The sequence below is a fragment of the Tachyglossus aculeatus genome, chromosome X4, assembly GCF_015852505.1.
Source record: "Tachyglossus aculeatus isolate mTacAcu1 chromosome X4, mTacAcu1.pri, whole genome shotgun sequence".
In the NCBI taxonomy this organism is placed as follows: Eukaryota; Metazoa; Chordata; class Mammalia; order Monotremata; family Tachyglossidae; genus Tachyglossus; species Tachyglossus aculeatus.
In genome coordinates this window covers 29,881,018-29,905,260 of record NC_052098.1, presented here as the reverse complement: position 1 = coordinate 29,905,260, position 24,243 = coordinate 29,881,018, and the positions used below count along the sequence as shown (strand labels likewise).

The 24,243-nt window shown below is 41.3% G+C and overlaps 1 protein-coding gene across 1 annotated transcript in view; it reads right to left on the bottom strand.

Annotated features, from left to right (window-relative positions):
* Positions 1-24,243, bottom strand: part of LOC119947870 (atrial natriuretic peptide receptor 1-like) — an 80,832-nt gene that overhangs the window by 41,675 nt on the left and 14,914 nt on the right. Inside the window, exons 5-10 of the mRNA XM_038769523.1 lie at positions 19,101-19,224; positions 15,956-16,060; positions 14,041-14,143; positions 10,443-10,588; positions 7,567-7,639; positions 1,008-1,155 (exon numbers count right to left, since the gene is read on the bottom strand). Coding sequence (XP_038625451.1) covers positions 1,008-1,155; positions 7,567-7,639; positions 10,443-10,588; positions 14,041-14,143; positions 15,956-16,060; positions 19,101-19,224 — 699 coding nt within the window. The remainder of the gene's footprint in view (positions 1-1,007; positions 1,156-7,566; positions 7,640-10,442; positions 10,589-14,040; positions 14,144-15,955; positions 16,061-19,100; positions 19,225-24,243) is intronic.

Here is a 24,243-nt window from a genome sequence, read left to right as displayed (position 1 = left end):
AAAAAAAATCTCTTTGGTTGAATTTGCACAAGGTATTTTTTTGGAATGGGTATTATTCTTGGAAATAGCCATTTTGGAATTGAAACTGCATGGGGAGAAACAAGCTTCAGGCAACAACTAACACCTGCAGGGATAGCTCTTGTCAGGGAAGTGGATGGCTTTGGAGGCACAGACCCTAGTTCTGCTGCCTCAGAGTCCTCCCAGGGAAAGCCGGTCCACCTGGCTGATGTTTGAATGTCCAGGCCTTTCCACCAACCAGTTCTTCCTCCACTGCCACGTTGGGAAACTTGGAAAAATAAGCAAAGGCTTCATCCAATTGATAATGCTCCACAGAGGACTCCAAAGTGCCTTTGTTTACAACCTTTATAAAGAGTGCCTCAGTTACTGCTGACTACAATAGAGGGAACTGAATGAAATAACTGCACCAAAGGGAAGAGAAATTGAGAGAAAAAATACTGCTCTTCCCCCAGCTTGGTAGCAAATAAGATTAGGTAAGATCAGTAAGCAAATCAGCAGTAAAAGTAGAAAGGAAAGAATTAGAATCTTAGTGGGGGATATCAAACAGGCAGGCTCCAGGTCAAGCCTGAAAATGCACTCTCACCAAGGAAAAAAGCTGACTTTTCGGACCTCAAATAAACGGGGAGCCTCTGATACGTCCACAGGAGAACAGAAACCAGCCTTGGAAGTTCTCACTGAAGATGAGGCTGAAAAGAAAATCTGTTTTAAAGAAACAAGGGGCCTCGGACTCTCTTTCTGCCAAAGGATGTTTCACTGGGTTCCATACACATTTGTTTTCTCTAGCCTGGAGAAGATCACTAACTTCTAACCAGGAAAACGCTGAGGTGGATTCTGGTTTGAAGTGAGTCAAAGTACTCTTACTCTGTGTCTTCTGGTGATGTGACACAAATTGAAAGCATTCCCACTCCCAGAGTGGGAACATATTCAACAGCTATTCAAGCACAGTAAGCGCTCAATAAATACGATTGAATGAATTAGTGAATGCCTACTATATCCCCGTCTGAGTGAAGTACTGTTGTCTAGAAGTGTTGAGAGCAGCCGTGCAGGAGCTGATTGTGGAAATGCAGCTGGCATTGGAGGCGCTGACTGCTCTGTGCACACTAATGGCACTTCCCATTGCAGTCTGCAGTGTGGTATCTAAACAAAGGAAATAAAACAATGGAGTTACTTAATTTCGATAGCAAACTAAAATGCTTCAAGGGAGGAAATTGGCCAAAAGGGGATCGGAGAGATGCTATCAAAGAAGTTCTGGGATCCCTTGCATTAGAGTCCAAAGATGTTAAGCAAAAGGCTTAATTCAGAATCTAACATCCAAATTATCTCCCTCCAGAGGCAAGTCCGGCCAATAGGCCCAGGTTATGCATCTTCTTCCCTGTCTTACTTTCCATAGAATCTATGATTCAAGGCTTTCCCATCTCTGAGAGCGTAAACTGCTATGCCCATCTTTTAAGAGGACTTTCACACCAAAACAACAGCAAAAAAGGAGAAGCTCTCCTTTATACTCCCCTGCTTATCTTACAAGTCTTCCTGGAAGTCCTTGTGGTGCCTAAGCATACCAGCAGAGCAAATTGCCATTACTCTGGAGTTCTGCATGATCTGCAGAGAAAGAACTCAGCTGAACTACTCTACAATTAGGAAAGAGTAAGAATTTAGCTCCTAGAACTACAAATATCTTTCATCTGACTGCTGTAGACTTTCCTGCAAAGTAAAAAAAAATTCCAGTATTGCAAGCTGCTATTTAGTAGTCATCAACCTGTACAAAGCTGCACTTTGAAAATATCAGTGATTCTCTATTGCCTCTTGCCAAGTGCATTCCAATTAGGAGTGCTTAGGGGGAGCTAGGTTTGGAGCATAGCCACTCCACAACGGTTGAGCCGAGCCTAGCTGATTACCCCTCCGCTGCACTAGGCTGGTACCAAGAGGAGAACAGATGACATCAAGGTGGTGGACCAGATGCTTTATGACGAACCCAAGGAGCCTCTGTCGCATAATGGCAAACTTCAAAGGAAATGTAGGGAAACACAGCCACTGAACTTTCCCCCATTTGAATGAATCTTCTAGCCCTGGTGCTCTTCTCTTCTGCTCCCTTGTTTTATAGTTTTTACTGAGCATCATGACCTGTGAATCCCTTAGAGGCCATTGGGTAGACAGATGTTTTAAATTGCAACTAGTGCATCACCTTAGATGAAAGTGCTCAACCCTACAATATCCAAAGTCAGAAGCTGCTCTGAACATGTGCATGACCTCCTCATTTTTCTGGCTTTGAATTTATTATGATTAGTCTTATTATTATTATTGCTATTATTAATAATAATCTGTTAAGCACTTACTATGTGCCAAGCATTGAGGGGTAGATAAAAGATAATCAGGTTCAGATACAGTCCCTACTCCATATGGGGTTCACAGTTAATGGGGAGAACAGGTATTGAAACCCCATTTGACAGATAGGAAACTGAAGCCCAGAGAGGTTAAGAGACTTGTCCAATGTCACACAGCAGGCAAGTGGCAGAGCCGGGATTAGAACTCAGGCCCGAGCTTGCACAGGGAGACCTGGGCTCCCATCCTAGAGATGACAAGCGGCTCAAGGTCAGTGGCATGCTGCAGTTGTTGCAGAGGGCCTGTGAACCAGTCAGTCCAACAGCAAGAGTTTATTGAGCACCCTTATGGGACATAGCCTCTTAAGAGTCATGTTAAAGAAGGGAAATGGTCCTTCTCCTCAGTGAGCAAGATAATCTAATAAATCAGGCAAGACAGACGTAATCAATGCATTGAAATGAGTATACTAATTATAAAAACTGGTTGAAATGACAGGAATGGGTCACTGATTGGCCTGGAAAGTTGGAGAATAAATTAAATTCATCAGGGAAAACTTCTTAAAAGCAGTGGGCCTTGAGCTGTAATTGGTTCTTCATTGGTTCTAATTAGGCAGACCTCATTGCCATAGGGTTTTGGGTTTTGTTTTGTTTTTTTGAAAAATGGAACATCGGGACATCATTCCAAGAGAGCATGCCTTCCTCTTCCCTTTCACTGACTGTGACAATGAGGGATGGACTGGGAAATAATAATAATGGCATTTATCAAGCACTTACTATGTGCCAAGCACTGTTCTAAGCACTGGAAATGTGAGGTTGAAGTCCCCCCTTCCCCAAGCAGAATTTCATGACTTCTAAAAAAATTCCAGCATGCTGTGGGACCAAAACCAGCAGATACTGCACATTCTCTAGCTTGGATTTTGAAGTTCAAACTCACTTTACATTGATGCTCTATTACCTTGCTGAGAGAGCGTTACTTAAAGGAGATGGAGGCCAGTGTGCTACTTTCAGAGCCCTTTTATTTTACCAGATTCACTTTGTCCCACTGTAGGTTTGGGGGAATGGGAGGAGGGAATGATCCTAGCAATTTTTAGTGAAAAAAATGAATCAGTTTCAGTCATTTGATAGCCTGGCTGACAATCTTATCACAGTCCATGATCGTCATGATCATCATCATCATTATCAACAACATCAAGAGCATTTATTGAGTGCCTATTGTATGTAGAGCATTCTACTAAGTGCTTGGGAACATGCAATATATCCTTAAAGACCTGACAGCATTTGGGCTTCATTAGTGGCATGAAGTCTTATGCTTGTTTCCTATGCAGAATTTGATTTGACCTTCTCAGCGATAACTTTTGCAGGAAGGAATAAAACTACTTATTTATCCTTGGGCAATCTAAGCCATAACCAACATTTTGAATAATATTGGATCTAGTGCCCAGAGATGCTTTATGGCAAGGAACAGAAAAGAAACCTCTTAATTAAGGAGTAAAATCCCAACTTCTATTTGATGATTGCTCAGAATTGGCTTCTTACCCATTGAGGCAGTGGGTCTCCATCAGTCCCCAGGTCATTAAAGGAGACAAGGGACCTGACCAATGTTGCCAGGCCCATGATTTTCCATGAATTTGGATGAAAGTTGAGTCCCTGACATGCATCCATAATACATATAGCCAAAATACAGTAATTTGGGAGTATTTTGTTTTTTGAGTAGCTATAAGGAATTTGAATGCAAACGTATATGAATTGAATATGAATTGAAAATTTTAAATCTGGCAACTCTGGTGGATCCATTCCCTCATGGACACAATGTTCCTTTGTAAGTGGGGCAAAATGGTTAAAAAAAAGTGAGGTTTTGAACATAATGCCTCTTTACCCCCACACTCACAGACAGCCACACGCAGTGAGACTCCTGGCACCCAAGTTGCTTACTTAGATGGACACTTGAGAAGCTGTGATAGCTCAGGCATTTAAGGTACCATTTACCCGACTGAAGCAATGCAATACACAATGGTTCTCAATGATCCGGACTGTGAGCCCGTTGTTGGGTAGGAATTGTCTCTATCTATTGCCGAATTGTATTTTCCGAGAGCTTAGTACAGTGCTCTGCACACAGTAAGCACTCAATAAATACGATTAAATGAATGAATCAAATAGGCTTTTGACCCTCTTCACCCATGGGAGGGAAGCAGAGGGAAGGGAGCAGTCATTGAATTCTGCTTCCTCACCTCCCAGGAGGCATTTTTACATTTGGTAGCACAAGCTGCTGTAGATGGGAAAACTGTTAAAATCACATATGCAGAGGAAATGCCCACAGATAGCCACAGTGACTGATACAAGCGACTTCTCCCATCTGCACCATCAGTATACTTTGGGACCGTCTCCCCTGTCCTAGGTGCATCCCTGAGTGAACACAAGGAATGGATGCTATCACTTCAAATGGCAAGCATCATTTGCGAGAATGAGAGTCAGGGGAAGGAGAGGAGCCCAATTCTCCTTTCCCATTTTTTTCCTCACTCAGAAGAACTGGACTCAAACGGTACGAACCTGTCAAACGGTGTGCTTCTTGAGGTACCATAAGTGCTTCCTATAAGGAGAGCTACATTTTTTTTCCAAGTGGGAGAATTAGACTCACTGACTTTTTCTAGCGGCCCCTACTCCTTGGTACTAAATTGCTCTATAATTTATTTTATTCCAAATTAGTTGTTGGTTAGTCGAAGTATTTCAGTGTTAACTAGGTTTCTTTCTTCTAATTATTAATAGTATGCAATAGCACTGGGTAGAGTCCCAAGCTTTGAAAGGAGCCATTTTGAACATGCCATTTTGAACAGCTACTGGTAAGTTGAAAGAATATAACAGCAATCTTCGGGGTCTTAGGGTGATGGAGTTTCCCAGAGTCCACTGGGCCTGGGTCTGAGTCCGTTCTAGAGAGGTTTCCATTGGGCTGTAATGAGGGTAGTGTCCCAGTTCTCGGACTCTGAGAGGCTTTGGCCATGAGAAGTGTTGGATGCTTAAATGGATGGAGTTAGATCTGAAAGGCTTAAACCATAATAGTCAAGAGGGCTGCACTTTATAAAGACCTTTTGCTAGAAGTGAAAGCTGAGGTACAATGCTGAGATGGACTAATGAATGATGGTATTCAAAGCTTCATTGGGTCTGGGCTACTAATGATATGGCCAGGAGGAAAATTTTGATAAAATGGAATGACCTGGAGAGCCACTGCTATACTGTACTGAGCATTCATGAAGCAACATTGAGAAATTACAACAGAAAGATTATAGTGATGCCCAACGAGCTCATCTATTTTGACAATTATCAGCATTCAGAGCAAGTTTTCTGTCCCCATTTCTTCCTGTTGAAGATTTAACCTCCAGCAGGGTCCTTTTTCAAAGTTAGAAGTCTGACAAAACATCATTGTTCACTCATCTTTGTCTCTAGTAAGCACCTGGATTTCTCATCTGAATTTACATATAGAAGGCAGAACTCTTCCGTTATTCTGTCTCTCCTGTAGCCTTCAGCAAGCTGAATTAATGTCATTTTGTCCAGGGACCATGTGTGGTACACCGTCAATGCAAAATTAAGCAAATACAGCATACCAGACCCCTTATCTGTGACTTTGTCATTTGCTTCATGAAACATTTTAAATTCACAAAGATGCAAAGCCTTATAGCCAGGGGCAATAGAGAGATAGCAGTAGAAGACAAGACTGGCCTGGAATACAGGGAAACTCCATTCTAATACTCTTGTTTTAAGCACCCTTCTGTGATAGCCTTGTTAAATCTTACTGTTCTTATTTCTTTCAGTGCTCTCTCATGTCAAGAAAATGCCCTAGTTTTGCAGCACTCATGAAGTGAACTTTGGCTCAAGCACTTCCCTTCTCCACCCCCTCAACTGTTGAAGTATTTTGACAGATTTAAGAGAGATTAAAGCCCATTTCAACAGCTGTGATTATTTAGCAGTAAATCAATTACTCAATGATATTCATTGAGCACTTACCGCCTGCAGAGAACTGTACTAAACTTTTGGACTGTAAGATCATTGTGGGTAGGGAATGTGTCTGCTTATTGTTGTACTGTACTCTCCCAAGTGCTTAGTACAGTAAGTGCTCAATAAATGTGATTGAATGAATGGAGTTGATAGACATGCTCTCTGCCCGCATGGCACTTACAATCTAAAGTTTACAGTCTAATAACACATCTCTAGTATGCTAACACCTGGTGTGTTTTTACTGAATAGAATCTGAAAGCTAATGCTTTGAAAATGTAGTATTTACATATAAACACATAAAAATTGAATATTAATATTCACATTGTTATCTGGTTATGTAGCTATATTTATTGTGATTTTAACACTGTTTAAAAATGTTTAGGTCAACCTTTTTGATCTTGAGAGCCCACAAATGCACTTTACATTATTTCCTTGGTGAAACTATACTTAATTCATTGTTCTTTCACTTAACACTGTGTTTTCATGGAAGCAATTGAGTGCTAAACAGCGAATTTGGAAATGGGGTAACTCTGAAGAAAGGTTTCTAGAAGGGGGCAACACAAAGTGGGAGAAAGAAAATGGCTCCAGCCCCTCCAAGTAGCAAATGTGACAGAGGGCAAGCTTTACATGCACATGATATGGAAAGTATTGTCTTAGAGGCCACATCCATACTCACAGTCAGTAAGTAGCATCACATTTGATCAGTTAACTTCAGCTACAGATTATTTCGATTTGTCCCATAAATAATCTTCTCTTATCTTGAACTTGGATCTGTGACCTTTGGGCATCTTCACAGCACTTATGTTTCTATATTATAAATTATTTATTTATTTATAATTGATGTCTTTCTCCACTTCTAGACTGTAAGCTCATTACGGGTAGGGAATGAGTCTGTTAACTCTGTTGTCTTGTACTCTCCCACGTACAGTGCTCTGCACATAATAAGTGCTCAATAAATACCACTGATAGATTGATTATCCTCCGCCGATTTTTCTTGAACCCTTTGTGTTATTATTCTAGGCAATCCTGACTGAACTACCCAACATATTTGATATCTGTCATCAACCACACTCTGAAGATATCAGATAACAAGTTTTCACTCTATGTGTATTTCACATATGACAGATGATTTGAATTATACATTATGATATTACCATAATATGCACATATACCAATGTTTGGATATATATTTTAGGGGGATCTTGAGTATACAATGATACCAATAGTTGCTTAAACTATTACGAACCTTGTTTGATGCAGGTGAAGTCTATAATCCAACTTTCATCCCAAAACATCTTTTTCTTCTGATATTGAAACCACTAAAAAAGGACATGATTTTAAAACCAATTATTTGGACATTTTTAGTTGTAAAATTTATTGAGTCAGTATCAACATATAGGGCATTATTGGCACTCAAGGTATGCTTTTATAATTGTTAAACTTAATAATAATAATAATAATAATAATAATGGCATTTATTAAATGCTTACTATGTGCAAAGCACTGTTCTAAGAAAAAAATCCTTATGATAAAATGGTGGCACATATTTCTAGCCTCTTGTTGATTCACTATAAAGTATTCAACAAAGCTATGCTAATAAAAAAAATCATGCTAATGCCATAATCAGAATCCTTTCATTTTAAAGAATATTTTCAAAATGTGTTATTAGTTGCGTGTTTCCAAATGAAAGCTTCATTATAACATATTTTCTGAATAACAAATTTAAATCTAGGGTTTGTTGAAATGAGAGTTTACCATCATAATAATAATGATTGTAATTGTGGCATTTGTTAAGCACTTACTGTATGCCAAGTCCTGTGCTAAGTGGTGGGGCAACTGCAATACATTAAGATCAGACACAGTCCCTGACCTACACAGGGATCACAGTCTAAGGGAGAGGGAGAACAGGTATCAAATCCCCATTTAACAGATGAGGAAACAGGGGCACCAAGAGTGAAGTGAAGTGGAGTAAAATGACGTTAACTTGCCCATGATCACATAGCAGGCAGGTGGTGGAGCTGGGATAAGAACCCAGGTCTCCTAACTTCGAGGCTGTACTTTTTCCATTCATTTGAAAAAGTGTTGGGAGTTCATTTCAGTGGTCCTTTATAGATAGTTTATGAATCCTATGTCTCTTCTTAAGTGAGTCTCATAGGATGCATGAGCTATCTATAAAGAACTACTGAGAGGCTTCATGGTTTGCCCTAGTGACCATAGAGCATGATCCTACTAAAGGATGCCTAGAAACAACACAGGCAGTATTCCTGGGCATACACCTGAAACTTATTGAGAAGCAGCATAGCCTCGTGGAAAGATCATGGGCCTGGGAAGAAGAGGACCGGGGTTCTAATCCCAGCTTTGCCACTTGTCTGCTGTGTGACCTTGGGCAAGTCACTTAACTTCTCATCTACAAAATGGGGATTAAGACTGTGAGCCCCATGAGAGACAGGGACTGTATCTCACCTGATTGTCTTGTATCTACCCCAGAATTTAGCACTATGCCTTGAACAAAGTAAAGTACTTAACAAATATCATTTATAAGACAAAACAAAATTCATACTCAGCAGTTTAGGGGTAGTAATGAAATGAGAAAAACAAAGATTCCAAAATAAAACTGCCAGATAGACCTAGGTAAACAACAGTCTAATTAGTGAAATATTCATCCATGTATCCTGCAAGACCTTAACTCAGCTTGCGATATCTCATCAGGTAACCTCTGGGTGGGTCTTACTACACTCTCCTTATCTAACAGTTACTTTATATCCTCAACTCCTTTAAAGGCAACTAAACCCACAATCCTCTTAAGTCTGCCTGTATATCCTCTCATCATCCTTTACACCTTCAAAAGGAGAAAGAGTCACTGTATAAGGTTGGGGAAGTGGCAGAAGAGGCAGCAGCAGTCTATTCAACACCATCAAATGGCTTATGTTGTATGTTCCCGCTTCACCAGGTGCTGAATTAAATAATTCCTGTTTTCCATCCTGTTTCTCCAAATTTCTGACCCTTACCACCCTGCTGCCTTAGCTCTAGTCCATATGAAATGACTCACAAGGTGGGTCAGGAAAAGGCAGAATTGAAAACAATAACCGAGCAAATTTAAGTTCCACCCGATTTAGAATGGGGTGTGGAGGAGACATAAATGTATCTGACTGTAAGGAAGTGGTAGTGAAGATCAGAGCTTTTAAAAAAATCTTATTCCCTTGGGAGATATGCCACCTCCACCATCTGTTTGCGTTGCAACTCTCAGTAACTGATGTGTGGGTCTTTGCTGTCAAAGTGACACTGTGTTGGTATAGCCTGGAAAATTCAATCTTAAAACCCTTCTTTTTCCTCAGTAGGAGGCTTTTGGGAGGCCTGAATCATCTAAATAATTGCCTCAACTCTTTACTTCACTTATCTAGGTCAGAGCCTAAAAGGTCAATCAGGAAAGGCTTTGAAGGGTCAAGAAGGACCAAGGCTGAGCTACAAAGTGATTCTCTTTCAAAATGTTTGGCAATTGTTAAATTCTCCCAATGAGATAAACAGGTAAAACAAATATCATCAATGTCACTTGACTGGCCAAGATATTGAGGCATAGATGACTCGGGTTATTTGTTCCTGGTCAGCTATAAAGTGGGGACATCCTAACTCCTATCTATTGACTTTGCTGCCTTAGAGTTTGCTCAGGTACAAACCTAAAAGTCTTATGAATGAACAGAGGTGGTCAGACCCAATGTTTCATATCCCTCTAAATTTTTTCAATCTGCTCAGCTTGATTAGGCTTCGTGCTACTTAAATCGTGACATTTATTGTGAAAATAATGCAAAAAATATGCATAATACAATAATGCCTTCTATTTGTAGCATGTGTTGTATTTCCCCAAAAAACTTCAGGCTCTTTTTTTCTTTTAAAAATATCATTATATGAAATCTCACTTACCTTGTGAGATAAGGAATTATTGTTATTATTCCCAGTAAACAGATGGGGAAATTGAGGCAAGGGGAGATTAAATGATACCCCAATTCTCAAGGACAGAATTGGAATATTTAACTCCCAGCCCTGCTCTCTTTCTGCCTCTCAAAAAGAATAAAGATAGAAAACAAATAACTAAGGAAAACCAATAAGATTAGATTTGAAACCTACCACAATCGTCAAAATAAAGGCAGCACAAACTAAACAGATTGGGAAGATGATTGCTACTCGGGTATCCATAGTAAGGGAGCATTCCCCACAGTCTGCTGGGCATTTTGAACATCCCTCATCTTCTTCACACAGATTGTCCCCACATACTGAAAAAAAAGGGGGCACAAGAATAATAAACAATGGCTAGGGTCCGGAGTTCCCCTCTCAGGGTCACACTTGGAAAGTTTCCAGTACTCTACCAGTCTTGACCATGGGAAGGAGAACCAAGAAGAGGCATAGCCACTCCACTCCTTGCTTGGGCAGTGCTTAGCAAGTGGAAGGCAATCTGTTACAAGTCAAAACTCACCTGTGCTGGGCAACAGCGGCATGGGAGAGAGTCGATGGCAGAGACTCAGGTTTACTGCGTGGAGGGAGGCAATGGTAAACCACTTCCATATTTCTACCAAGAAAACTCTATGGATACACTACCAGAACAATTGCAGATGAATGTGGGGCATTCTGGGAGCGATGCCTCCATGGCGTTGCTATGGGTCAGAGATGACTCGAAGGCATAAGACAAGACAAGGAAGGTCAGGGGTACCCAACTTTTCAGTTTGAGTGTCAGGGTGAACTTGGGGCTGTGCATCGCAGAGCAGAACATCAAAGGGACTGGGGAGGAAAATATGGGTGAGAGGGAAGATAAAAGAGACAGGTGAAAAGGGAGCTAGAAGAGAGGAAAAGAGATCAAGGGGTCACAACTCCTATCTGCCTCACTCCATCCAGGCCAGAAGAACAGAAGCAGTGCCTACCAATCCACTAGGCATCTGAGTCACTTTGCCAGTAACCTGTGTCCCCACCCCACTCCCACCGTGTCATCCCAGGGTCTCTTTCCTTACCTGCTTTGCTCCATCCCAGTGAGAACGGTAGCAGCAGTGGCAGCCAGGCCGCCGCCACAGAATGTAGAACATTGGGAAGACCACAGCTGTGGCCTTCACTGGTAGCTGTGACCACTAGGCTCAGCAGCGAGAAACCCAAAATTCTGCTCTTCTAGCCACAGTATCCTACTTTATCATTACTTTATTTTTTGTATGCATTCCTGTTCTCCTTTTTATGTTATTTAGGAGATCTTACTGCTTTATTTTTTTCCCTATGTGACTGTTGCCAGTCCCCTTTCCTCCTCTATTCTTAGATCATGAGCCTCTTGAGGGCCAGGGACCCTATATAATCCTCACTCATACCTAGGCTCTGGGGATTGTCCTGAAGTGGCAGGTTACAGGGATGGGGGCACAGACCAGCATGGAAAAAGCCTATGAATCAGGCTGATATGCTGTTGACAAGGTCCCTATGGTAACTTGGAGATGGATTAAGTAGCACATGACTCCCAAAATGTTGACCTTGTCTGCCAGGGCCATCCTGCCGACTTTGGCATTGGCACTTTTAGCACTAGGCTCATTCTAGGTCCCTTTAGACTCCAAATAGATTTTTTTCTTCAAAAGACACACTTGCCCCATGTAGACATTCCCAGAAACTTACTGAATGATGGCCACTTCTGCTAAGGTACCATTTTGAAAAGTTCCTAAAACTACTGAAGGGTCCCACAGCTACTTTATACTTTCCAGATACTTAGGCAGTGTATAACTCCACTAAGTCTTATACTCGATCTAATAAGTGTATTGAATGTATTTAGACAAAATAATACCCAAGTCTGAAAGTTAATGCTTTTTCTATTTAGGTATCATTTCATAACACACTGCTTCAGTATATCAAATTGTACCCTAGCAATCTAAATTGGTTTAAGGCTGTGTTTTCCCATGGGGTAGCTTGAACATGGGGAGAATCTGGCTCCTGCAGGAGCCAAATCCCACACAGTGTGTGGGGGATTGTGTAGGTCCATGGTCCTAACCCTAATTCCTATTCCCTACTGAGCATCTAAATTGGGCTGACACAACCAAGTCCAAGGCTGAGAGAATTTGTAGCTCTGAAATATGCAAACCCATGCAGAGAAGATTCTGCAATCTTCTACACTGCCGAGGGCATGTTTTTTAATTGCCTCTAGGAACCCTGAGGTGTTTTGACGGGTTCCTAAAAATACTGTACGTAAAAACCAGCTCTTTTCCAGACACATGAGTTCCTTCTAATTCTGCTCACCCTTTTTATACTCAAGCAATCTACTTGGCATCTTATTAGGTAACTCTTTAAGCTACAGTTGCTCAAAGATCTTGGCCTCCACTGAGATTAGGTTGAACCATCTGGTAGAGGTCTAGACGTTCACTGCACACTTATTTTCCTCTGTTTAACTTCCATGGAAAACTCTGCAGAAATCCACTTATAGTTCCCAAAGGCAGCTACTCACTGAAAGTTCTTCCTGGAGAATCTCTGCTCCTACTCATCATCATCAAATAGTGAGCCAAATGAAAAATACTGAGTGGGATGATAAACTGTAACAATATACTGAGCGCGTTGCTATTTCTAAATGTGAGGGTCTGCCTTTCTGCATTGCTGCTTGGGGTGGGGGAACCTGAAAGAGTCATACCACTAATTAGAGCCCCAAGCATCTAGAATGCAGGCAAAATTCTAGGGTGAGATTCCACAAAGCCTCTCCCCGAAGTTAGAATTTTTCATCAGCTTTGGACTTAGCTGGGTTGGCCCAATTTAGGTGCTCAATAAGGAACAGGAATTAGGGTTAGGGTTCATGGATCTGCACAATCCCACACCCATTGTTGGCCCTCCAGGAACCAAATTTTCCCCATGTTCAAGTTATTCCATTGGAAGATACAGACCTAAACTAATTTAGACTGCTAGTGTACCATTTAAGTGCACTGAAGCAGCGCCTTATGAAATGATACCTCAGTGGAAGCAACATTAACTTTCAGACCTGGGTATCACTGTCAGACTATCCTAACTACATCCAGTAGATCACACCAGTACAAGCATTAGTAGGGCTAAACACACCTATGGTTAGAATGAGGCTCCCTGGGTAGGTGGGACACAGGACAAGAAAAAGATCCTTAAAGGAGATGGGCCCACAGAAAATGAATAGAACATCCAACGGGAGCCTAATACAAGTCACCACAGCTGCTGCCAAACTTTCCTTGAAGGACATGTGAAAAGAGTGGCCATGAAGTACCAAAGGAAGAGTCTAGAATTAGCAAGAGTAGTTTCTTTAGAAGCCAGGAGAGAGATGGCAGAGCGAAGGAAGGTTAATATGCTCCTCTTTTCTCCATTGCAGAGATTATGCTTCTTCCTAGCTTCTACTCTTCTCACTGCCATCACACTGGCTAAGTAAGGAAAGAGAGAGAGAGAAAGAGAAGGCAAAGAGGAAGGGTGTTGGGTCCTGTTCTGCACACCAATCTCTAGAGAAGCTGGCTACAATATTCTTTCAGTCCCAATGCTGCTGAATCTGTTTGGTCTCAGTCTAATGATAAAATAAAGAAACTGAAATGCCATTGATCTTCTCTCTTGAGAATGGAATAGAGAGAGAATCTTTGACAATGTAACCTGAAATTTGAGGGAAGAGAGGAGAGCAGACTTCAGCTTTAACTCCCTTTCTTTCTCATTATCATATCCCTTTTGGCAAAATCCCTTCGGGGATATTTTGTAGGATTTTTTGATCACTTACCAACTGCCGGTAACACAGTGGTTTTAGCTTCTAGAGCTACTTGCATCTTTCCTACCCTGATGTGTGCGATGAGAGAAGTTACACCCACGTGGACTAAAACAACCTACAAAACAACAAGCAAAGCAATAGAGAGTTGGGGGCAATTTTCTACATTTCATGAATCCACACTCTTAGTTTCATTCTTCCTTGTTTCCCCTTCTTATTTATATGTTGCTCATTGCCTTTCCAGGAAGTAATGACCAGGTCTCCACCTACAGGATGTAAAGATTACTAGTATCCAGATAGAATTTCACTTTAAAGGAACCAAGTACAAAATAGTAGGCCGCTCAATGTATTCTTTTGGTATAGGGTAAACAATTTCAGGTGGAAGAACCATTTCTTATGTGAATATTTGGTAACTTTTGACCCTCTATATATTTTCTATTGGATGTATGACATTTTTACCCCCAGATCAAGCCATCTATTGATTGATTAATTGGCACCATGATTGTCTGATCAGAAAAATCATAGCATTATAGGGTTAAGGGGACTGGATAGGTTATGTAGGCATTTTACCACGTCTATGCAGAATTTACCTAAAGCATTTCAACAAGATTCCTTTTGACCACATGTAGTTAAAAATCTCCAGAGATGGAAGTTCCATAACCTCCCTCAGGAATATAGTCCCATGTTTTATAACCCTCGCTCTTATGGTGAGGATGTTCTTTCTAATGTTTAACCTAATTCTCACCAGCTATCCCTTAAACCTATTCCTTCTTGATCTTTTCGGGCATGAGTTATTGAATTTTAAAGACCCAGAACACAGCCTCAATCTAAGACTGAGTTAAAAGGGGAAATGTTACGTTAAAATGTGTCTACTTTTCTATCAGTCACTCACGCAATCAATGGTATTTATTGAGTGCTTACTGTGTGCAGACCATGTTAAGCACTTGGGAGAGTGCAGTACAAGTGTGATTGCCCATCCACTTCTGCTTCAAACAAAAACTCCTTATCATAGGTTTTAAAGCACTCAATCATTCATTCATTCATTCATTCAATCGTATTTATTGAGCACTTATTGTGTGCAGAGCACTGTACTAAGCGCTTGGGAAGTACAAGTTGTCAACATATAGAGATGGTCCCTACCCAACAACGGGCTCACAGTCTAGAAGGGGGAGACAGACAACAAAACAAAACATATTAACAAAATAAAATAAATAGAATAAATATGTACAAGTAAAATAAATAAATAGAGTAATAAATATGTACAAACATATATACATATATACAGGTGCTGTGGGGAGGGGAAGGAGGTAAGGCGGGTGGGATGGGGAGGGGGAGGAGGGGGAGAGAAAGGAGGGGGCTCAGTCTGGGAAGGCCTCCTGGAGGAGGAAGAGGATCACCTTTCCACCTCCTACCTTAGATCCCTACAAGATCCCTGACTTTCTACTACAACCCAGCCGGCCAACTTCACTCCTCCAAGACCAACCTACTCACTGTAACTTGATCTCATCTATCTCACCATCGACTCCTCGTGTCCTGCCTCTGTCCTGGAGCACCCTCCCTCTTCATATGCAACAGATGAGCACTCTCCCCATAGTCAAAGCCTTATTAAAAGAACATCTCCAAGAGGACTTCCCCACCTAAGCTCTCATTTCCTCTTACCCCACTCCCTCTGCATCACCCTTGCCCTTAGATTAGTACCCTAGTAGCAGGTCCTCTCGTTTCCCAGCCCATGCTCTTTCCAGTAGGCCATGCTGCTTCTGTTGTCTATGACTGGCTGGTACAGACTTATTTGCATGTCAGTGTTTTTCACTAAATAGCACACCTCTGATACATGTGCTTAGAACAGTGGTTGACACCTACTGAGCACTCAACAAACACCACAATGATCATTATAATTATTACAAGTCCAGGGGAGCAAAAACAACAGTACCTTAGAAGTCCAGTTTCTCTGTATCATTTTGCCAACAGTAGATAGGGTATGAGTAAATATCTGTCCATCATCTGGGATCCATGGGCCACAGATTCCTCCTTTCCCCTTTAACCAAAGAGATAAGCTCTTTTAATAAGTAAAAAGGCAAAGGAAATTGATCAGATATAGTTATGTAATGCAAGAGATTGCACTGAGAGAGAGAGAGAAAAAAGTTATCACAGGCAAAAATCATTTAATCTTCAACTCCTGATAGAAGATAAACTGTCAGCAAAATGTCCTATAATGATTCTGAAGAGTTCTGAGAAGGATTCTGTTATTTCACTCAGCATGTTTCCTGATTTAATGCAATGGAATAGGATTCTTTTTTGCTTTCCCATGTCCTTTGTTCTCCAAGTATATCAGAAATTGTTCTGCACAGTCCTGAGTTAGACAGAAGTACGGTGATTATCCTTTGCCACTAAATGGCTCAGTTACTCTGTCCAGTGTAATTATTTGGCTTATGTAATTAAGATGGCAGAAGGGAAAAGACTAAGTCAAAAAGGTCCATAAGTTTTCAACACTTCCAGGAGTAGACCCACAGGTCTTAGGCTTGTCTTAACTGAAGGCTGAATCAATCAATCAATCAATGGTATTTATTGAGCACTTAATGTGATCAGAGCACTTACTGTGTGCAGAGCACTGCACTAAGCACTTCAAAGAGTACAATACAATAGTTGGTAGACATGATCCCTGCCCACAAGGAGCTTGTAGTCTAGAGGGAGAGGCAGACATTAAACTAAATTACAGATAGGGGAAATAGCATAAGGGCTGTGGGGCTGAGGGTGGAGTGAGGTGAATATCAAATGCTTAAAGGGTACAGAACCAAGTGCACAAGTGATGCAGAAGGGAGAGCAACCAGGGTAGGGAATTGAGGGCTTAGTCAAAGGAGGCCTCTTGGAGGAGATATGATTTTAGGAGGGCTTTGAACACAGGGAAAGTGGCGGTCCGTTGGATAAGAAGAGGGATGGAGTGCTGGACCGGAGGGAGAACATGGGCAAGGGGTCGACAGCCAGACAGGCAAGATCAGGGTACATTGAATAGGTTGGCATTAGAGGAGTGGAGCCATGCGATTTGGGTTATAGTAGAAAATCGGAGAGGTAAGGTAGGATGGGGAGAACTAATTGAGTGCCTTAAAGCCAGTGGTAGACACTTTCTGTTTGATACAGAGATGGATGGGCAACCACTGGAGGTTTTTGAGGAGTGGGGAGACATGGATGGAACTTATTTTGAAAAATAATCCAGCCAGAAGAGTGAAATATGGTCTGGAGAGAGGAGAGATGGGAGGCAGGGAGGTGCCATAAACTATATTTCTATCTAGAAGCTAATAGAGCTCACATAAAAGAACTAAAATATCATTATGTCCACAGACGTTTCTACAGATCTACACTGAGCGTGGCATTCTGTCCCTAGCTGCCACCAAATAGTCAGCATTATTGATTATTGAGGTTCCTCTCTCTTCATATATTTCTCATTTGGATAGTGAAAGATGCAATTTCCTAGCATCTCTAGCCAAGGACTATTAAAATCACATAATTATCAAACTGCAATTGGAAATAGTAAGCTTACATTGTATTTTTCATTGCTAATCGCAAAATAGTTTTTTTGACACCTGCCTGCACTTTTCAAATGAAACAGATGGATCCTGCTGCCCGAAGACAATTCATCAAAGTAATGAGGTGACACAACACTAAAAGTTAAAATTCAAAGGAAAAATCTCCTTGAAGACATCCAATCAGAAATACAAGTCCCAGTCCAGTATTTTGGTTGCTGACAGGCAATATTGGCTTTTGTATAAATATGAAAGCAAACATCTTTTAAGAAGTCATTATTTTAAAAACAAGATCACTCAGCAAGTGATCAGGGATCATTTTTTCAAATGAACTAAAATGTCCAGTGTTTTATTTAGTACCGTAAATGTAGGCAAAGTAACAGAACTTTCATATACTGTTTTAAAAGAAAAATAATAATTGTACCAAGCACACCAGGGTTCACAGAAGTTAATCACATTGGACACATGCCCTGTCTCACATGGAGTTCACATGCCCTGTCTCATAGTAAGAGAGAGGGAGAACAGGTATTTTATGCCCATTTTACAGAGTAGAAAACTGAGGCCCAGAGAAGTGAAGTAGGAAAGTGGCAGAGCTGGTACTAGATTTCAGGTCCCTTGACTCCCAGGCCCAGGTTCTTTTCACTAGGCCCTGCTTGATTGTGATACTTTTATACTGAATCCACTAACAAAAATAGGTGGGCTTAAGACACAGTATACACCAAACGACCATTCAGATAAGCAAATTTCAAACTCAACCAAATCAATTTAGTTCAGGAAATTTGCATAAACAGCTGAGATTTTTACTTGACAAATTATTTGTAGCATTTGGGAAAGTCTTTAAAAATTCATTAAAGATGTCATCAACACCATGAACTCAATTGACCGGCTTGCAACCATCAAATTCAAAGTAGATTTCTGTAGGTTGCATTATACATTTATACTACAGGCTGTTTAATTCTGTTTTTGAGCTTGGGTTCTATTTTGACACTACTGGGTTATTCTGGAATAAAGGGAACATTTTTTTCAACTGTGTTTCAGAGCTCCTGCCAATATTTGCCGAAATTAGGGTGATGCATTAAAATGTCTTTCAGGATGGATTACCCACTGGGAAGGGTATCACTTCTGCCTTCTCCAGCTTCCCCACCCCGGTACCATTCCCACCACCTTGTGTCTTTGGGGGTTCAGAGTAGTGTGGCAGGTTAAAAAAGAAACCTTATGGGGTGGATTCTGAGTGTTGGAGTGTGGGGGACCAAAATGACCAGAGGGAGGAGGAAGAAGAGGTATTGGAGATGGCAGGTGGGGAGAGAGGGTAGGAAGAAGAAAAAGAAAATACATTTCAGTGGCTTGCTTGGGTGGCAGGCAATAGTGATAGGGTGATTTACATTGTGTTTTCCAGCGACAGCGAGTGAAGGTGTACAGCTGAATTGAACCAGAACTGATTGAATGAATGTGTATACTTAATTTTCATCAAATAGGGAACGATAGTTATCATCTACCAACCATATCATAAACTCAACATAAAGACAGACCATTACAAAGTGGCATTTTAGTATTTACCATGAAGGCCAGGGGGCAGGAATGAATGTTGGCATGATGGACACAGCAGTTCTCACCATTGGCATCTTTCCAGTTGGCAGGGCACTCAGCTTCTTCACAGAATTTCTTTGCTGCAGCAGCATTACTAGACAAACATATTTTTTTTTAAAGGAGGATTTTTGTCTTAATTATGCAGCGTATGGTGCTAGAGCAATGAGAGGGCATTGAAGTTCTACTCATTAAATTGCATGGAAAAGCTAAACAGCTGACCCTGTGCAAATACATCTCTACTGTCCTACTCTTTTGTATTCACATCAAATATACTCATTTGTGCCAGAATGCATGTTTCCACTATGTATTTTGGCTGGAATGCGATGGCAGAATTAGGGACTCTTCACCTGGCAACAGATCAAAGCAGTGTTGGAAGAAGAAATTCATTCATTCATTCATTCATTCATTCAATCGTATTTATTGAGAGATTACTGTGTGCAGAGCACTGTACTAAGCGCTTGGGAAGTACAAGTCGGCAACATATAGAGACGGTCCCTACCCAACAACGGGCTCACAGTCTAGAAGGGGGAGACAGACAACAAAGCAAAACATGTAGAAAGATGTCAAAATCATCAGAACAAATAGACTTAAAGCTATATGCACATCATTAACAAAATAAATACAACAGTAAATATGTACAAGTAAAATAAATAGAGTAATAAATCTGTACAAATATATATACAGGTGCTATGGGGAGGGGAAGGAGGTAGGCGTGAGGGATGGGGAGGAGGAGAGGACATGTTAGAGACCCAGACAAAATATAGGGCCTTCCTTCAGCATTTATGACTTACTCCCACTGGTGAAAGAGCCTCATGGAGGTCTGAGTTAGCCCGCCAATTTTTGTCTGGGTTGAGGTGAGCTAAAATAAATATGGACTGGGGCTTAAAAGGGCAACAGTAAGATAAGGCAGCAGAGTTGTGGCAGGGAAATGATTGCTAGCCCTTAACATGGTTGCCCATTCCAGGTAAGTGCCTGCTGCATCAGGCCTTGTGTCTATACTACTATCGCACTGGAAGAGAGTGGAGGACGCTGAGGGAAAAATCCTTTAGTGACTCTGTATTCTGCAACTGCTAATTGTTATAAAGAGGGCCCAGAATTATAAGACTTATAGATACATATGCACAAGGGTAGCATATAGGTGCTTTTGTCCTGGCAAGTATCATAACTCTGGTCTCACCTCCGCAACATTGCCAAGATCCACCCTTTCCTCTCCATCCAAACAGCTACCCTGCTGGTTCAATCTCTCATACTATCCCGACTGGATTACTGCATCAGCCTCCTCTCTGATCTCCCATCCTCCTGTCTCTCCCCACTTCAATCTATACTTCACACTGCTGCCCGGATCATCTTTGTGCAGAAACGCTCTGGGCATGTTACTCCCCTCCTCAAAAGTCTCCAGTGGCTACCGATCAACCTACGAATCAGGCAAAAACTCCTCACTCTCGGCTTCAAGGCTCTCCATCGCCTCGCCCCCTCCTAGCTCACCTCCCTTCTTTCCTTCTACAGCCCAGCCTGCACCCTCCGCTCCTCTGCCGCTAACCTCCTCACTGTGCCTTGTTCTCACCTGTCCCACCGTCGACCCCCGGCCCATGTCCTCCCCCTGGCCTGGAATGCCCTCCCTCCGCACATCCGCCAAGCTAGCTCTCTTCCTCCCTTCAAAGCCCTACTGAGAGCTCACCTCCTCCAGGAGGCCTTCCCAGACTGAGCCGCCTCCTTCTTCTCCCCCTCTTCCCCCTCCCCATCCCCCCGCCCTACCTCCTTCCCCTCCCCACAGCACCTGTATATATGTCTGTACAGATTTATTACTCTATTTATTTTACTTGTACATATTTACTATTCTATTTATTTTGTTAATATGTGGGTTTTTTTGTTGTCTGTCTCCCCCTTCTAGACTGTGAGCCTGCTGTTGGGTAGGGACCATCTCTATATGTTGCCAACTTGTACTTCCCAAGCGCTTAGTACAGTGCTCTGCACATAGTAAGTGCTCAATAAATACAATTGAATGAATGAATGAATAGCTAGTAAAGAGGCCAGTTAAAATCCCTTGGCTCTCTCACAGGGTAATTTTCAAACCTTTCACGGCCAGGTGGGCTAGGTCCTGGTAGAATCAAACGAAGATGAAGCTATAAAATTGAGGTCCAAGGAGAACCCAAACGGAAAGATATTTTAATTTTTATATTTATCCTTATCCACCACTTTCTTGAACTCCTTACCCCAGGGGAGATCAAAACTGGCAGGGACAAGAAAGTGTGAGTAGCCTACTAGCAATCAATCAATCAATGGTACTTACTGAGTGCTTATACTGTGGGCAGAGCATTGTACCAAGCGCTTGGGAGAGTATGATATAGCAATAACAGACACATTCCCTGCCCACAATGAGTAGCACTGTAATGGAGTCCTTTGTGCCAGTTCACGGTCCTGTAGCCTGGAGACCAAGTCTTCTCTGTCATTCTTGATGGGAAACTCCATCACCTTCATATATGGAATTATCTCATTTCATGACGCCTTTCTAGAAAGGTGTCTGACAGGAGGCGATGCATAATTGTGCCTTATTTGAGTAACACAAATCCTGCCTGTCTTTAGGAGCAGTGGGCCGGTAGAATTGGACTGCAATCTCTGTCACCTCCTCTAAATCTCAGAACTCAAATCTGGAAGCCCAACCTTTCACTTATCTCCAACAGTGATGGCATCCCCCAGGGCACCTAATGAATGGGAACCTTTCTAAAGTAATTGGCTGTCTGATTACCCTTAATAAACATGTACAGAGATTCTGTTTTGACAGTATTTGTGGAAATCCAGGATTTTCTCTAAAAATCAAAAGTTTGAATACTAAGTGCCAAATCAAATGGTTTCTAGCCATGTGAAATCTCTTTAATAATAATGATGGTATTTGTTAAGTGCTTACTATGTGCCAAGCACTGTTCTAAGTGCTGGGATAGATATGAGATTATCAGGTTGTCCCTCCTGGGGATCACAGTTTTAATCCCCAAAATTGGCAAGTAGGAGACTTGCCCAAAGTCACACCGCAGGTGAATGGCAGAGTTGGGATTAGAACCCACAACTTCTGACTTCCAAGCCCATGCTCTTTCCACTAAGCCATGCTGCTTCTACTTTCTTTAGCTCTGAAAGTTTCCCTGATTTGAAGTGGACAATCAGCCAAGGCAAACTTCATTTTAGAACTCAGAACTCCAGCACTTAGAAGCATGCTTGGCACACAGTAAGTGCTTAACAAGTAGAGAAGCAGCGTGGCTCAGTGGAAAGAACCCGGGCTTTGGAGTCAGAGGTCATGGGTTCGAATCCCAGATCCGCCACATGTCTGCTGTGTGACCTTAGGCAAGTCACTTAACTTCTCTGAGCCTCAGTTGCCTCATCTGTAAAATAGGGATTAAGACTGCGAGCCCCAAATGGGACAACTTGATCACCTTGTATCCCCCCCAGCACTTAGAACAGTGCTCTGCACATAGTAAGCGCTTAACAAATGCCATCACTATTATTATTATTAAGTACCATAACTCAGATTCCAGGTCCATCCGTTTAATACGTGGCATCTCTAACAACGTAGCATTTACGACTCCTAGGAGATCATTTCTCTGTATCACTTTTTGATGTAACTGCTGCTTTTATTTGCAATTTGAATAACATGTATTCATAGGAAAGATTGTTTAGAAGCTGAGAAAGCTTAGAATAAGTGACAGTTTTGCTTAATTCCTCCATATTCTATCATGCAATTTGCCTCAGCTAAAGAAATAAACATTTTTTAAAAAAAGAGTCATGGAGATTTTAAAACTCCCAGGTTCCTTCATGAAAAAAGAAATCTATTCCGTGCTCTTGCTCAGCTATTTACAATGTGTTGCTTTCTGTGAGTCATGCCAAAGTCATTTTGTGTAAACATAAGAAGGAAAAATATAAAAATTGAAGAGTGTGAGAGTATTCTAATGAGTAGAAATAAGGAATGTGCACAGCTATTAATTTTCTACCCCTACTCTGACATTTTATACTGAACCTGATTCTGACTCTCTGCATCTGTTGGACACTTCAAAGAATCTTACTGAAATCTCAGGAAAATCTCTTCCAAACACTGCTTTCAATCAGTGGCATTTATTAAGTGCTTACAGGGTGCAGAACACTGTACTAAGTACTTGGGACTATTTGGTGGTACTCCTTTTCTCATTAAAGTACTCTCCTCATAATTAAAAAGGTAATCAGCATAAAATTACCCTGTCAAATGCTATCTGGGTACTGAGCTCTGTTCCAAAGAGATTGTCTCTCTTTTTTGCTGTATTGTACTTCCCAAGCACTTAGTACAGTGCTCTGCACACAGTAAGCACTCAATTCATTCATTCATTCAATCAATCGTATTTAAATACGATTGAATGAATGAATCAATTCTTTGCAAGGAAACGATTAAATTCTAATCTAGCCAGGACTCAAAGTTAACTGATAAATGATAACATTACAAACTACATGTCTCTTTCTGAGCTGTACCACTTTTTATACTGGGTGCTTCTTCCTCTTCCTAGCTTTTTGTATTGTGTATATCTAATCATGTGTTGTTACTATATCACTTTAGAGCATGAGAGTCTATCCTGTACCTCCTAGCTAATCCTAAAGAGAAAATATTTCTGAGCAGCTGTTTTTCTTTTAGTGAGAAAAATAAAATAAGAACACTTCATTAATCTCTCTTGTACATGTGGAAAAAAGTAAACATTTGTGAGCACTTTTGATCATGTGGTGCCGGGACACACATAACAATTTCACAGAATCCCATTATAATACACACTAGCTAATTGCTGGTTATTGTAGTTCTATCAATTTCGTTCCATGCTCACAGCATGAATAAAATGATGTCCTGGATGATGGCTGCCTGTCAAATAGACCTACTCCTTGTCACTATTCTCTTCAGTAAAACCTGGCTTGAAAAAGGTTACCAGGAAACCATCAGGTAGGCTTAAACCAGGTAATCTTCTGCTGACATGAAGGTTAGAGAAGAAGAGAGCAATCAAGTCTGAGGAGCGGAAGCTTCTCTACTTCTGTACACTGGTCCCATTACTGACTCTAAGAGGCTCTTTCCTTGCTGGCTGCATCAGCCTCCAACTCATCACCCGATAGTCTC